Below are 14,534 nucleotides of genomic sequence, written 5' to 3' on the forward strand. Positions count from 1 at the left end.
TGAGTCAGTACATGTAAGTGAACAAGGACGATTTGGTTCACTTAAAAGATTCGTTCACAACACTGATTCGTTCACAAACGAAACATCACTGATCTCGTGAGGATCTTTGGTCTTGTAAGACAATTAACGAGTCTTTTATTTCACCTAAATGACACAAGCACTTTCATGTTTAAATAATATGATACACATATTTGGCATTTATAATATAATGACTTTACAAAAACTGATTACTTTTTCTAGTCAGTTAAAGCACTTGAAGACTTTGATCTTGAAGAAATCACTTTTTAATTGTAGCACTAACATGCAAAACTAACACGGTATGAAGTGCACATGAATTCATGATGATCTGCTCTGTGTTTACAAAACAGCAAGGCACTAGTGTTTATTCTTTTTTTTTCTTTTACTATCGCATGACTGCTGTTTAATGATCCATTAGTTCCTCAACAGCTCTCTGGACTTTCTATATTTGTTCATGTTTTTTTTTTTTTTTTTAGACCAAGAATACAAAGTTCAGGTTCATCTCTGTTCTGCTTATTTGTACTTGTAGAAACCCTCTCCGGTTTTCTTGCCCAGCTTGCCCTCGGACACAAGCTTGTTAAGAAGCTGGCTTGGAGAAAACAGCGGGTTTTCTGGATCCATCTGATACCAACCTATAACGATACATTTGAAGAGAATTAGAAAAAAGATACTACAGTTTTGTTAAATGTAAAAATAAAACGATAACCCAATTGCGTGAATGCTCACCGTCTATAATAAATTTGGACGTGTCCAATCCTACATAGTCCAAAAGCTCAAACGGACCCATGGGATAACCGGCTCCGAGCTTCATGGCCACATCGATGTCCTCCTTGGAACCGTGTCCTGAAGAGACAGCGATATGAACACAAACTGCTTTGAAATAATGTATGCAGGCGTAATTGTAAATCATCTTAAGCACGGGTAGGAAATGTACCTCGTTCGTGTAGTCGCACTGCCTCCATTAGGTAAGGCACGAGCAGCCGGTTTACAATAAAGCCTGGAGTGTCCTTAAACAAGAACAATACTGCATTACAGGTAGAACAGTTCACTTGATGCCTGCAGTATTTACAATACAGCATCTCTCGATCTAGCAAAATGGTCACTCTAACTGACTCAATATACATGTTTCTGTATTGGCTTATAAGATAAATTCAGAATAAATTAATTTTCCTCAGAACTGTTTTTTATTTCCTCACCACCAGCAATAAATCACAATAAATTGCATCTAATTATAGCACATCAGCTATGCATGGCATCATTAATGTAGCTTCCAAACGTACTTTGCATGACACCGGATGCTTTCCTAACGCTTTGCCAAAATCGAGGAGTGCGTTAAATGTTTCTTGGCTTGTTCCTGGAGCCTGAATGACCTACAAGCAGAAAACAGACATTTCAGAAAATGTAAAGCTCTTCAACATGCAAAGTCTCACTTCTAATCTAACACACTATGTTCCAGATAATCAGAGAGAGCTGCAAACGAATCGATGTGGCCCACTCTGTACACCTCTGTAACCTCCTTGAGTGACACTGTGTGAGCGCTGGTGTGTCCAGAGACTCATGTGAGTCAGTAGAGGTCATGTGATCTGTGGCAAAGATCACACACTTCTTCTCCTTCATCTTGTATGAAACGATTAGGGTTGCAAAATTCCGGGAATTTTCAAGGCTGGAAACTTTCCATGGGAATTAACGGGAGTATATGGGAATTAACGGGAATATATGGGAATTAATGGGAATATATGAAAATAAACTGGGAATTTTTAAAAAATGCAGAGTTGCCTATAACAAGGAACTTAAATGTAGTTAAAAAAAATCTTAACAGCATAATTTTGTTTAGAACAACAAGATTTAATGCAATTTGAGTTGAATTTGTACCCTGCATTCCTCGGTCACTTGCACACAGCACGCTGCTTACTGGAGGGCCACTGAGGCCAAACCCCCTGCATATACAGTACTTGCATTCTTCCATAACATGAACAGTAACACTTTATTTTAGGGTCATTTAACTAGTTTTAGCATGAATATTAATAGAATATTGGCTATTTATTAGTACTCATTAAGCACATATTAATGCCTTATTCTGCATGATCTTATTCTACATTCTTAATTGTACCCAATACCTAAACTTAACTACCTTACTAACTCTTAATAAGCAGTAAATTAGGAGTGTTACCACATGCACAGATAATTTGGTGACCCTCTCCCACACACTCACTCCCCCGAAATAAAAAAAAATCCTCTATAAAATAATGTTTATTACAATTATTAGGTTTATTATGTTTATTACAAGCATAATATTGTTTATTATGCTTTTGTGTTACTCAATGAAATAATCAATTAAAGTTCTACTTTAAAGTTCTACAATTAAATCAGTCAAGATGTCATTTTTAAAATTTGTATTACCTTGCATGCATGTCTGCTTATGACCAAACAAAATGTTTGTTTATGTTTGTATAATATAGTTTATATAAATTTCCAATTAATTCCCATAAATTCCCGTAAATCTCCATAAATTCCCGTAAAGTTTCCAATTTTGAATATTTCCAAAATTCCCCAGATTAAGTTCCCGTGGAAAGTTTCCGGAAATTTACCGGAAACTTTCCGCCCCTTTGCAACCCTAGAAACGATGCAGATAACACTGACAAATGTTTTGCCAAACCTCCCTCCAGAATGATTCATTTCAGCTGCAAGAACACTGGCTTGCAGTCAAGTCGAATGCTTGTTGTGCCACCAACTGATGAACATTACTGATAAACAAATTACTATGGCGACCAGTAGTAGGAACGCTCATTGTCAAATTCACAGTACAGGGACTGGAGCCTATCAGAGGTAAAATCACTGTATGCAACACCTACAAGTTTATGGCAGCGTCTGGAAACTTTAATGAATTGCAAAAAAAAAAAAAGAATAATCTCAGGAGACAATTCCAGATACGATGTCAGCATGTGTTCATAACACATACAGTACGTTATGACAGGAGAAAACATTGCAGGACGTGTTGTGGGAAGATCACATGGGATGAATCCCAGCTTTGAGGTACACAAACACGAATATTATTTATTTATTATTATGAGAACATGAAACGATTTAATGCATTGAACATTTGTTGCATCGCTGTGCACCGTTCTGACATGAAGAACAAGTTATTGTGTAGGCTATTAAACAATTCTGTAGAGACTTAACTGGATCATTTTTGTACCACGTGTTAATCTGAAAGGTCTGTGGAATCGTAGTGTGTATAAAATGGATCAGGTCATGTTTGCAGAATGGTAGGTTCAAAGTTCATTACTGGTCACATACATACTACATACATGTGATGTAACATGGTGAAATGTTTTTCTTTGTCCCACAGTGCAACAACAAACAGAACCCACAACAAGGTTAATCTGTTTGCTATTTATTATTATTATTATTATTATTACTACTACATTCCTGTGGCACCAACACTTCAGCAGTAAAGAAAAAGCGTTATGGATGCTGGGAATGTCATATATATATAGCGCACAGACGCCTGTCAAACAGGGAGCTGATGTTATATATTGGTAGACATAAGATGTGCCGTTTTCACTGCACTCTTACAACTACGGACTTTGTACAGTGCTCCAGTGCTATAAAAGTGTGGTTTTATACATCAATAACCATAATAACCCTTTCCAAAGCACCTCTGAAGTAAAAACCAGTAGTAATATGTCCCCTTTTTAAGCCCCAGCATGGCCACGCTGCCACTGTTCAGCTCTTGATAAAGGTCCTTAATCAAATTCAAAATCAACCAAATAAATGGACACTGCATAATTAAAAGAAGATACCTCCACAAGCTTCATCATAGGGACGGGGTTGAAGAAGTGGATCCCTCCAAACCGGTCTAAGCGAGTCGTAGAGACGGCGATGTCCGCAATAGGAATTGAGGATGTGTTGCTGGCAAAGATGGTGTGTCTGATGAGAAACACAAGCACTCATCACTGCTTGTTTCATGATGTGAAATATACATTTTAATAATAGCAAGACTGTAGGGTATTTAAATAAATGATAAAAATGAGCTATAAGGGATTGAAGCTCTCACTCTGGTGCCACTTTATCCAGTGTAGAGAAGAGGTTCTGTTTCACTTTGAGGTTCTCCACGATGGCCTCCACCACCAAATCAGTGCTCTGCACCACTGACGTAGCGTCTGTGCTCGTGGAAATGTTCTTCAGCACCTTCTGAACAAACTCCTCTCCAGCCTGTGGAGAAAAGGCACAGAATAGACTGGTTCATCAGGCTTCAGGATTCAAAGCTTCAGGTCATTTTTTAATCACTATGATGCCAGTAGAAACCTAACCTCAGGTTTATCTGAAAACTTCTTTTTAACTACTCTCCTCAGACTGCCCTCAATGCCCTTGGTGGAATTCTTCAGGATGTCCTCGGACATGTCCACCAGCACTACTGAATGTCCAGTCGCCGCGGCAACCTGGATGAAAAAGAATACACAAATGTGACCTATTCCTTTTCACACTATAAACTTAACAACTTTAAAATTGTAAATAACAAAAAAAATGCCTATTATTAAAAATGTAAAAATTGTTATATAAATGTATATAAATGTTATAGTTATGCATGTGTATGGGGTTTTTCTTACTACTTTTCTTTTGTAGCTTGCATATAAGGCAAAATGTATAAAAAAAAAAAAGAAAGAAAGAATAATAATATATAATAAATAAATGTAAATAAAAAGATTATATTAAAATGAGATAGAAAAGTCTTGATAAATGAAATTGAAATGTAATTTGTTATCATGGCTGAATCCCAAATCCCTCCTTAATCCCTACACACTATATAACTTGGTCTTCACACTATCTAGTGTACTACATGTACAATAAGGAGCTATTTAGGGTTTACCCATAAAACTTATATTTTAAAGTGCCACCTTTTCCATGACTCAATGCAATCCGATGCAAAAGCGTGTATCAACGTGTATTTCATGGAAATATCTCGCATATGAAACTAGAATGGACTTACAAGGGACAAGTGATCTGCTGCTTCAAAGCTAGTGAGATATTAGCTTGCTAGCTAGCTAGCTAGGCTGCTTACTAGTTAGCCGTTAGCTTGTTTGTATGCTAGTTAGCCTACCTGAGTGATTCCTGAGCCCATTAATCCTCCTCCGATAACAGTGACATGTTTAATGGCAGCGTTTCGGACTGTAGAACAGCTCAAAGCTCGGGTTATGTGGTGAGTGAAAAACGCCATGACTTTGTGTGACAGCAGCTCTCCTCTAAACTGGGGGGAAAAGTCAGCCTGGTCACGTGATCAAATCCCGTCTCACTGTTAGAGACCCAACTCATGTGACTACTTCTAGACCCCGTTCATACTGCAAGTCGCTCAATTCGGATATTTTTGCTCAGATCTGATTTTTTTTTATTTGGCTGTTCACATTACATTTTAAAATGTGGCTTATATCAGATACAAGTGTGAACTGTTTGCTGTTTCGAACTGACCCGCATGCGCAAACGAACAATAACAATGACGTCACACGCAGCACGCCGTTGCGCTAAAAAGTTGGCGAGGTTATGGAGGATTGTAAGCATTTTAGCTTTTCTTTCAAAAATGTTTGTCTAATGGCAGCCGTAACATTAATGAGCAGGTGCAGAGGACGAGAAGAATGAAAAGAAAGAGAGCAAAATTAGCTATTTTGGCCTTTTGCGGGGTTATGGCTGCAAATTCACTATAGAGGTCTGTGTAGATGTGGAGACGAAGCCAGGAGTGGTGGGAATGTGATGTGAATGGCTTCACAGACACGCAGTTTTTTTGAAAAATTTTCGGATGTCGAGGGCAACTTTTGATTATCTCTGTCAGCGCCTCTCCTCAAGATTCCTGCGGCAGGATACTCAGTTTAGGCGACCCATCTCCGTGCGGAAACGTGTAGGAGTTATTGGCTGGCAACGGGGATCAGTTACCGTACGATGGGTACTAATACTAATTAGGTCTAAAACCTCACTCTCCCTCCACTGACTTGCTCCATCACTGTTCTCCATTTTGTAGGCGTAGTCACGTTTGTGTGCGTACTCGCCGGCGCATAATTGTGATGAATGTCGATGTAGATTCAAATCCGCCTTGGTTTGTTCACACTGCGGCCACATTGGAAAAAAATCAGATTTGGGTCTAATTCAGGAAGTGGACATATGGAAGTGGTCTAAATCTGATTTGAGAAAATCAGATCTGGGCAAGATTTGAGTGTTCACACTACTCCTGAAGAAGTCTGACCTAGTCACTTGACCCCAAAAAAATCAGATTTGGGCCACTTTTACCTGCAGTGTGAACAGTGTCCTACACTACGCTACTAACTAGTGTACCATAAATCTGTAAGACAGATCTGTTCTTGCATACTGTTTAGTACACTAGTATCTGACTCAGGACACAAATAATAACCAGCATTTCTTTTTTAAGTGCTGTCTAGTTTTGTGGGAAATAATGAGCAGGACTTGAAATTGTAGAATTTGTTCAAAATGATCAATAAAAAATGATGAATAAATCAATAAAAAATATGAAAATGAAATATAAATATGGAATATTTAAGCATCAACCGTTAAGCATTAACCTATATATATATATATATATATATATATATATATATTGTATGTATATATTTATTTTAGATATTCTGAATAAAAGCTTACATATTACAGTGTTGTGGAGAGTTGTAAATTTATCTATCTATCTATTATTTTTAATACTATTTAATACTATTATACATTTAAGTGAGCAACAATAGTAAATGTCAGTAAATCTGAATTTATATGTTTGTGTAGTGAATAAATGAGTTGAGTATGATATTTTACTGGTACTTCAATACACAGTTTTATTTTTTATCCATTTATTTCATTGATAAAATAAAAGCTTTACGTTCCAAGGCATGAAACATGAAAGAACACGGTAAATACCTTATTTATATATAAAGAGGAAAAAAGTCCCATTCGATTCCATAAAGAGACTTGTGTGGGTGTGTGTGCGTGTATAAATTAAATATAATTAAAACCATACATGAGTAATTAAGAGATCACCAGCATATTTTATATTTAATGTGATAATAAAACCATATCAGAACACTTTTAATTTGAAATTGAAATTTTAAATGAAACACCATAAATGCTGTAGTACGTATGCATTGACCTGCATCTGTAATACATTACTGCATTATATATTTACACTTGCATTCTATACAAATCCATAAATTAATTTTTAATGCCCTTAAGGCCACTTGCCCCACAAAATTCACTTACAGCAGTTCTGAAATTCATTTTGTTAGAGTTTGCTGGATTGTTCAGTAAGAGAAATCAAAACAATTAATTACATTGTACGTCATTGTCCGTTCTCTCATTTTATAGAAATGAATGAATGATATGAATTAAATTACTAAAATACAGTATTTTAGCCACAAAAAAATTAAAGCTGAAAAAATAAAGGGTAAAAGTATGAAATGTAAATTAATTGTATTAATACAATGATGATATGTCCAGGATTTAGAAACTGGCTTTCATAGCAGTAAAGTGCAGAAGGTGAACGAATGCTGACATTAGAAATGAATACAGAAACCACAGACAATTGTAGTATGAATGTACACTGATTTTGTAAAGTAATCGGACACTATTTAGTGAAATGATTTGGTACAAAGACATTCATAGTCTCACTTCATCACCTCCATTTGCATGATTCATTGCCCTAAAAAGCATTAAGCTCATTTCAGCTAGGAAAGAAACCGTTATCAATCCTGTGTCTGTGATTTTCTGAAGTCTGATGTTTGTTTCAGGTTAACGTGGCGTTACACACACACTGAAGTGACAGGGAGCCAGCGTGAGGCCGAAGCGTCCGTGCATGGACAGAGGCTGGTGTCCCTCAGGGAGGCGAAATGTGAAAGCCTGCATCAGGCTGGTGAACAGCAAGAAGAGCTCCATCTTCGCCAACTGTTCTCCCATGCACACTCTCCGACCTGCGGACACGAGGATGACATCTCACCTTACACAGGTTTCAAAACCTCAACAGAAATGGAAATAGCTGTGATTATTTTCTGTTCTTCACCTACTATATTTCTAAATTATACCTCAATAAAGTCCATCCTTTCATCCATCCATCACCAGTATACCAACCCTCATCATTTTTAAAGGAGAATTAATACAAATAAATTGTCTTTGTGTATTTGGCATCTACCACATATCTTTTCTGACATGCTTGACAATAGATATGTCAAAAATGACATACCACACACTGTGCACTTCCACTGTGCACTATGTACTCTAGCATCTAGTGTATGAATTTTAAGTGTCGTATAGTATCAGATAGAACACTACAACAACTCAACAACTGAAATGTACTGCACTGAGCACAACATACACACACATCATCTGTATGGACTGCATAGACCCTCACAAAACACACACACTGACACAACATACTGTTTTCATGCTGCTTACAATCCAGCAAACTGTTTACATGCTGTTTTGCACACCTTTTCTGCTGTTTTTGCACAAACTGTCCCAACATTTCAGCCGTTTTTGCACATATTGTACAATATCTCAGACATTTCGCACATACTGTATAATATTTCAGACATTTGCTGTTTTTTTTTGCACAATTCTATATATTATCCCAAGGACCTGCTGCTAAGAAACTGTGTTCATTCTAATGTTACTGCACGAAATATTGTTTGAACATTCAGTATTCACATACAGTATTAACACTGGTCGGTCGGCGCTGTTTCTGTTACTGTTTACTATTTATTGTCTTTTGTGTACTGCATTTTTTGTACTTTTTGTATTGTCTTGTAACTTTGTGTCTGCACTGTCTCTTGTCCTGCACTGTCTTGTCCTGCACTGTCTTGTCCTGCACTGTCTTGTCCTGCACTGTCTTTTGTCCTGCACTGTCTTGTCTGTCTTGTTTGTCTTGTCCTGCACTGTTTGCACCAGGTTGCACAGTTGCACTTTATGTGGCTAAGACTACTTACAAGTCCTTAGCCCTGTCTTTGTTTTTATGTAGCACCTTGATCCTGGAGAAACGTTGTCTCATTTCACTATGTACTGCAACAGCTATATATGGTTGAAATGACAATAAAAGCTTCTTGACTCTTGACTTGACTAACTTTTTTCTGCTAACCATATGGTCTACTGCACCTCGCTGCCTCAGAGCTACCAGCACTGTTTGACAGGTCCCACCATCTCTCAGGGTAAAATGTAGGTATACAACAAGACCTTTCTATTCTGGCACCGAGGTGGTGGAATGAGCTTCCCCTAGATGTCCGAACAGCTGAGACAATGGATAACTTCAAACGACGGGAGAAGACCTTCCTCTTCCTGAAACACTTAAACTAGCACTTCTTCTACTGTTTGTTATGTGTATATTTAAAAAAAAAATCCCTCAGCAGAATTTAGTTTAGTTTAGTTGATGGTGTCTGTTACCTAGTGACCCAGTCTTGATGTATTAATCCATAGAGATTTAAAAAAAACTTTTGTACGTCACTCTGGATAAGAGAGTCTGCCAAATGCTGTAAATGTAAATATAAAAATAAGCCGTTTCCCAATCGATGGCAAATGTTGTCGAAAGCACATAACATGACATCACCAGCTTTAGCAGAATACAGTGATTTTTTTTTAGTGTTAAAAAATAAATTGCAGAATTTCAAAGACATTTCATAGATGGAGTTTTTTCCATTTTTTTTTCTCAACTGCTCTCTTCTCCCTCTTTAAAAGCAAAGCTGTGAGTGTTGAGGGATTCACTTTACTTGTCTGGTTGAATGCACTTCTTTTTTAGTGTGAACATGCTACAATGGTGTAGAATAGTGCATATGTGATTTGAGATGCATCTTCTGGCTTCAGATGACAGCAAGAAGCATTTGGAATCTTCCAAGTAAAAGAAAAGCACAAACCATACCTATTCCAAATGGAATAAAATATTCCTTTCTAAGGAGCTGGCCTTCTTCATCTAGAAACCGTGAAGGATTGAAGTCATCTGGATTCTCCCATACAGTGGGATCTCTATGGACCGACCACAGGTTAGGAATTATGACTGTGCCCTTAGGAATAGTGTACCCTTGTAATGCTGAGGGGAAAAAAGAAAAGAATTTAATTAATTAATTTTATGTTCTCTTTTCACACATCTATTTTTACAACAGCGTGCTTTTTGATCACATGTGAGGGGATTTTATTTCTGCTAAAGAAACATATTGTCTGGTTTTACTTCTTAAACTGTGGTTTAGATCACACGACAATCACGCCACTGATTTAGAGAACTCAGGAGTTTGTTTCCGCTAGAGAAACATGTTAACATGTTTTTTCTTCCTAACCTGTAGTCTTGGAAGTCATGTGAGGGATAGCAAGAGGCACTACCACAGCCAGTCTCTGCACCTCCATGATAGTGGCCTCGGTGTAGGGCAGCGTGCCTTTATCAGTCAGCGATGGCAGCCTTCCACGACCCACTACAGCATCGATCTCTCGCTGGACATTCTCTAAGACAGCGAAGGAAGGATGATTCCTTTTAGCATTTTAGTGCATGTCCATCTTTAATATGCTGTGTACTGATCTTCTTTATTACAGTATATTTTAATAAACAACAATTTATCATTACACCACTGTGAGATAACACCAAGTGAAAATGTGGAGGAATTCCACTTCCACCAGATTTAGTCCTTTTTCTATTATTATTATCTCACTTCTACTGTGGCCACAAGGAGTCACTTAAAAACCTGTGATGTTTAACTCAGTCTATGTTCGAAAGTGTATAATAAATAATTAATTATATAAATAATAAAACAAATACTTCCAGCCGATCAGAAGTGAGTATTTCCACACCTGTGTTATGATGTAATAATACTACTTAAAACCTGTTACTTAATATAGTGTTTTTTACAGACCCAGACAAAATATAAGCAATATCATATTATAAGAATGTGTAGTAAATCAATTCCAAATAAAAGAGGAATCATAGAATATTGTATCGCTACATTCATATTAGAGAATATTTGTGGTTAAAGGTATGTTTACCTTGGACATCAGGATGCAAACACATGTACAATATCATCCACAGGATACTATTAGTGGTTGTATCTGTCCCTGCAATAAACAGGTCCCCGATTATGTAGAACAGGTAATCCTCGGAGAATCCGTCCTTTTCTGACCCTCCTGTTTTTTGCTGCGTCAGCATCTCCACCAGATACATATCGATAAAATCCCTGGGGTTGTCTGGGTCCAGCGTGGCCATGTGTCTGGCTATAATCTTCTTCAGGAATGCTGTGATGTCCCTCTCCACTCGTCTGAGCTGCCCGAAGACGCCGAAGGGGAGGTAGTAGAGCCAGGGGAAGATGTTGATGAGCACGGCAGAGCTGTTCATGCTGATCTCCAGCCCATGGGCCATGAGGTTCAGTTGTTTGCAGAACTCCTCGTCCTGGTGGTGGAAGCGCTGGCCTAGGCTGATCGAAGAGATCACGTTGGACACGGCATTGCTGATAAAAGGTGTCAGGTTCACCCCCTCTCCTCCTGCCTCCTGGTTTTGCTTTAACAGCTCAGCCTTGACCATGGCAAATCCCTCGTGTATGCACGGCTCCAGGCTCAGCTTGCCCAGGCCAAAGTTTCGAAGAGTCGTGTGGCAGAACTTGCGCTGTTTTCTCCAGACTGGACCATAAGGTGCGAACACAATGCCTGTGCATGAGAAGCATTACATAGGTAATGTTTGAGAATGCTTTGAAATGTTGTTTTATAACCAATACCACTTAAATGTCCATCACATTCCTATAGATGTCCATCACATTCATGGAGGTTTAGCTTCAGTACAGCCTGCTCTATCTATGTATAATAGCCTTAGATTAAATACAAACTCATTTGTTTATGCCGGTGTACTCGTCTACATCTTCAGATGGCTGATACATTAATGGAAAAACCAACAGCGCTGTTATGCTGCAAGATAACTAATTTTCTAGGTTCTTCTGTCTGAACTATTTATCCTATGAAGAATCATTTCTATCATGACTCAACCAACAGCTCATTAGCCTTAGATATTTATTCAATTTGCAGCTACTTTAGAATGCTCACTCATTCAGTCAGTCAGTCAGTCAGTCAGTCAGTCGTTCATTGAGTAAAATGTAATGCTACAGCATACAGTGACTTTCTAGATTATTGTGAGCTTACAAATTTATGGCACTTGGCAGACACCTTATCCAGAGCGACTTACATTTATCTCATATATACAGCTGAGCAGCTGAGGGTTCAGGGCCTTGCTCAGGGGCCCAGGAGTGGCAGCTTGGCAGCCGGGATTCTAACTCACATCTTTTGATGAGTCGTCCAATGCCTAGTCCTGAGCTACCACTGCCCCCCAAATTGCCCCAGTTTGTGGAAGGACCACATACGGGTCCACAAACATCTGGACGTCTAGTGTATTTCGGTATTAAATATAACCAGCACATAGATATAAACCGATTTTCTACCTTCGTGTGATACTATTTGCGTTGGAAGCAAAGCTGAGTTCACTCTTAATGGCAGAATGAATGACAGATGAGCTTCTCTCACCTTTCCGCTTGGTCAGAATGGAGATCAGAGGGATGTCAGGTCTGTCAGAGAAAACCTCGGCGTTGTTGGACAGCGCCTCTTTGATCAGCTCGTATCCGTTCAGCACCACGGCCAGCTGACTGCCCACAAACAGGCTGTAAATGTTACCGTAAACCTTGGACAGCTCCGTCAAACCGACCTGCGGGGAAATTGGACTTGCGCTCTTCTTTTTATAGTCTTCAGCTTTTCGCACGAACAGCTTCAGAATAAACGGCGGCACGAACAAGCTGCCAAAGTTCCCTACAATCGGAAGTGGTTTCGGACCAGGTGGGATGTTTACAAACAAGTGTTTACGTTGTCGATTCTTCCTCAGCAGGTAGAAAACAACAAGGATGAAAAGAATAAAAAATACAAAGGACAACGAGGGGAATTCGACTTCATGCCAGATTTGACTAAATACAGCCTCCATGATAATAATAATAATGATGATGATGATGATGATGATGATGATGATGATGATGATGATAAAGAAATAAAAAACTTCTAACTGTTAGTTAGAACACTTCCGGTTAGTCCGTAGGCAGATCGTTACTGATCTATCCTAGTGATAGCTGACAGTCATTAAAGCATCATTTAAAACTCAAAGCTCTTTTCCAAGCAAACCATTTAAAATTGTCCCACGAGGCTCTCGCGCATCTGACACTCGAGTGTTTTTTATTATTATAAGCGTGTGTTTTTGGACGGTGCGTGTTGGGGGCGTGGTGATATCTGCTGCTTTTCATTGGTTAGCGTCAGTTCATGTGGCTTAAACGCGGGCAGGTCTATTCGCAGACGTAGTCCAATCAGATGCCACTAGACGCGTCAGACGCGTCGCCATGTTGAAGAGGGCTTTCAGGTTTAGAGAATGCTAAAATGTGCTAAAAGTAAAGAAGGAATTTTCTACAGCACAGAGCACGATAATAAGGAATGATGATCATTGTTGTTGTTTTAAGTACAAACAATTTGACATACCTAGATTTACTAGAAAGGCGTAACTCTAGACTAGAGTTAAATAATAAAAAAACAAACTCTATTTAATTTATTCTTTATTTTTAGTTGTAATTTTAGGAGTGTTTAAGTTTTTAGAAGACTAAATGATGTTCCTATAGCAAACACTAATGTTATTTTGATTAATAATTTCTTAAATTAATAAAGGTTTTACAAATTGACGTTAGCAAAATAAACAATAAAACAGCTTTTGGGCATTTATACTAAAAGATACTAACAAATTTCTGTGTTTTATTTTATGCGGGAGTTCATGTAGGATGTGTGAAGAGACACTCACTCACTCACTCACTCACTCATTCACTCACTCACTTTCTACCGCTTATCCGAACTACCTCGGGTCATGGGGAGCCTGTGCCTATCTCAGGCGTCAACGGGCATCAATGCAGGGTACACCCTGTACAGAGTGCCAACCCATCGCAGGGCACACACATACACTCTCATTCACTCACGCAATCACACACTACGGACAATTTTCCAGAGATGCCAATCAACCTACCATGCATGTCTTTGTACCGGGGGAGGAAACCGGAGTACCCAGAGGAAACCCCCGAGGCACGGGGAGAACATGCAAACCACACACACAAGGCGGAGGCGGGAATGGAACCCCCAATCCTGGAGGTGTGAGGCATGCTAACCACTAAGCCACCGTGCACCCCTGAAAAGACACTGAATAAATTAATTGGCTTCTCATCAGTTGATTTTGTTATAACTTTTTTTTAGTTTTTATCCTCTGAATGTTCTGTGCTTATTATAATAACCACAATAAATCATCTTTTAAACAATTATTGCAGATGTTGTTTGCATAGATGAGCTGTGTGATTTCTTCAGTTTCTGATCGATCAAATTACGGACTGACTTAGACAGTGTGAGTTATTATTAGCTCTTATTTGTATCAGCAAACACACTACACTCTCAGATTTGTCAGCTTTTTAATGCAATCTTTTGTTAAAAAAAAAAAAAATACATATATTTAA

The 14,534-nt window shown here is 38.4% G+C and overlaps 2 protein-coding genes across 2 annotated transcripts; both read right to left on the bottom strand.

Annotated features, from left to right (window-relative positions):
- Positions 1 to 105: 105 nt before the first annotated feature.
- On the bottom strand, positions 106 to 5,296 carry hadh (hydroxyacyl-CoA dehydrogenase). The gene is made up of 8 exons (XM_060873042.1): positions 5,120 to 5,296; positions 4,332 to 4,460; positions 4,076 to 4,233; positions 3,822 to 3,948; positions 1,299 to 1,388; positions 953 to 1,025; positions 745 to 861; positions 106 to 650 (listed from the first exon to the last, which is right to left on the bottom strand). Exons 1-8 carry the CDS (start codon positions 5,234 to 5,236, stop codon positions 532 to 534), a joined length of 930 nt encoding a protein of 309 aa, XP_060729025.1. The 5' UTR covers positions 5,237 to 5,296; the 3' UTR covers positions 106 to 531.
- A 1,575-nt stretch (positions 5,297 to 6,871) lies between these two features.
- On the bottom strand, positions 6,872 to 13,216 carry LOC132847605 (cytochrome P450 2U1). The gene is made up of 5 exons (XM_060873043.1): positions 12,535 to 13,216; positions 11,017 to 11,670; positions 10,320 to 10,481; positions 9,908 to 10,075; positions 6,872 to 7,973 (listed from the first exon to the last, which is right to left on the bottom strand). The coding sequence occupies exons 1-5, from the start codon at positions 12,980 to 12,982 to the stop codon at positions 7,795 to 7,797; spliced, it is 1,611 nt and encodes a 536-aa protein (XP_060729026.1). The 5' UTR covers positions 12,983 to 13,216; the 3' UTR covers positions 6,872 to 7,794.
- Positions 13,217 to 14,534: the final 1,318 nt, after the last annotated feature.

The sequence above is a fragment of the Tachysurus vachellii genome, chromosome 6 (genome assembly GCF_030014155.1).
Source record: "Tachysurus vachellii isolate PV-2020 chromosome 6, HZAU_Pvac_v1, whole genome shotgun sequence".
Classification (NCBI taxonomy): Eukaryota; Metazoa; Chordata; class Actinopteri; order Siluriformes; family Bagridae; genus Tachysurus; species Tachysurus vachellii.

Excerpts from the sequence above, each read along its gene's own strand:
- hadh (XM_060873042.1), bottom strand. The coding sequence starts at position 5,236 with ATGGCGTTTTTCACTCACCACATAACCCGAGCTTTGAGCTGTTCTACA. Across the intron at positions 3,949-4,075 it reads CTGGATAAAGTGGCACCAGA|ACACACCATCTTTGCCAGCA; the intron begins GTGAGAGCTTCA and ends GTTTCTCATCAG. Across the intron at positions 1,389-3,821 it reads CTATGATGAAGCTTGTGGAG|GTCATTCAGGCTCCAGGAAC; the intron begins GTATCTTCTTTT and ends TTCTGCTTGTAG.
- LOC132847605 (XM_060873043.1), bottom strand. The coding sequence starts at position 12,982 with ATGGAGGCTGTATTTAGTCAAATCTGGCATGAAGTCGAATTCCCCTCG. Across the intron at positions 11,671-12,534 it reads CATTCTGACCAAGCGGAAAG|GCATTGTGTTCGCACCTTAT; the intron begins GTGAGAGAAGCT and ends TCTCATGCACAG. Across the intron at positions 10,076-10,319 it reads CATGACTTCCAAGACTACAG|CATTACAAGGGTACACTATT; the intron begins GTTAGGAAGAAA and ends TTTTCCCCTCAG.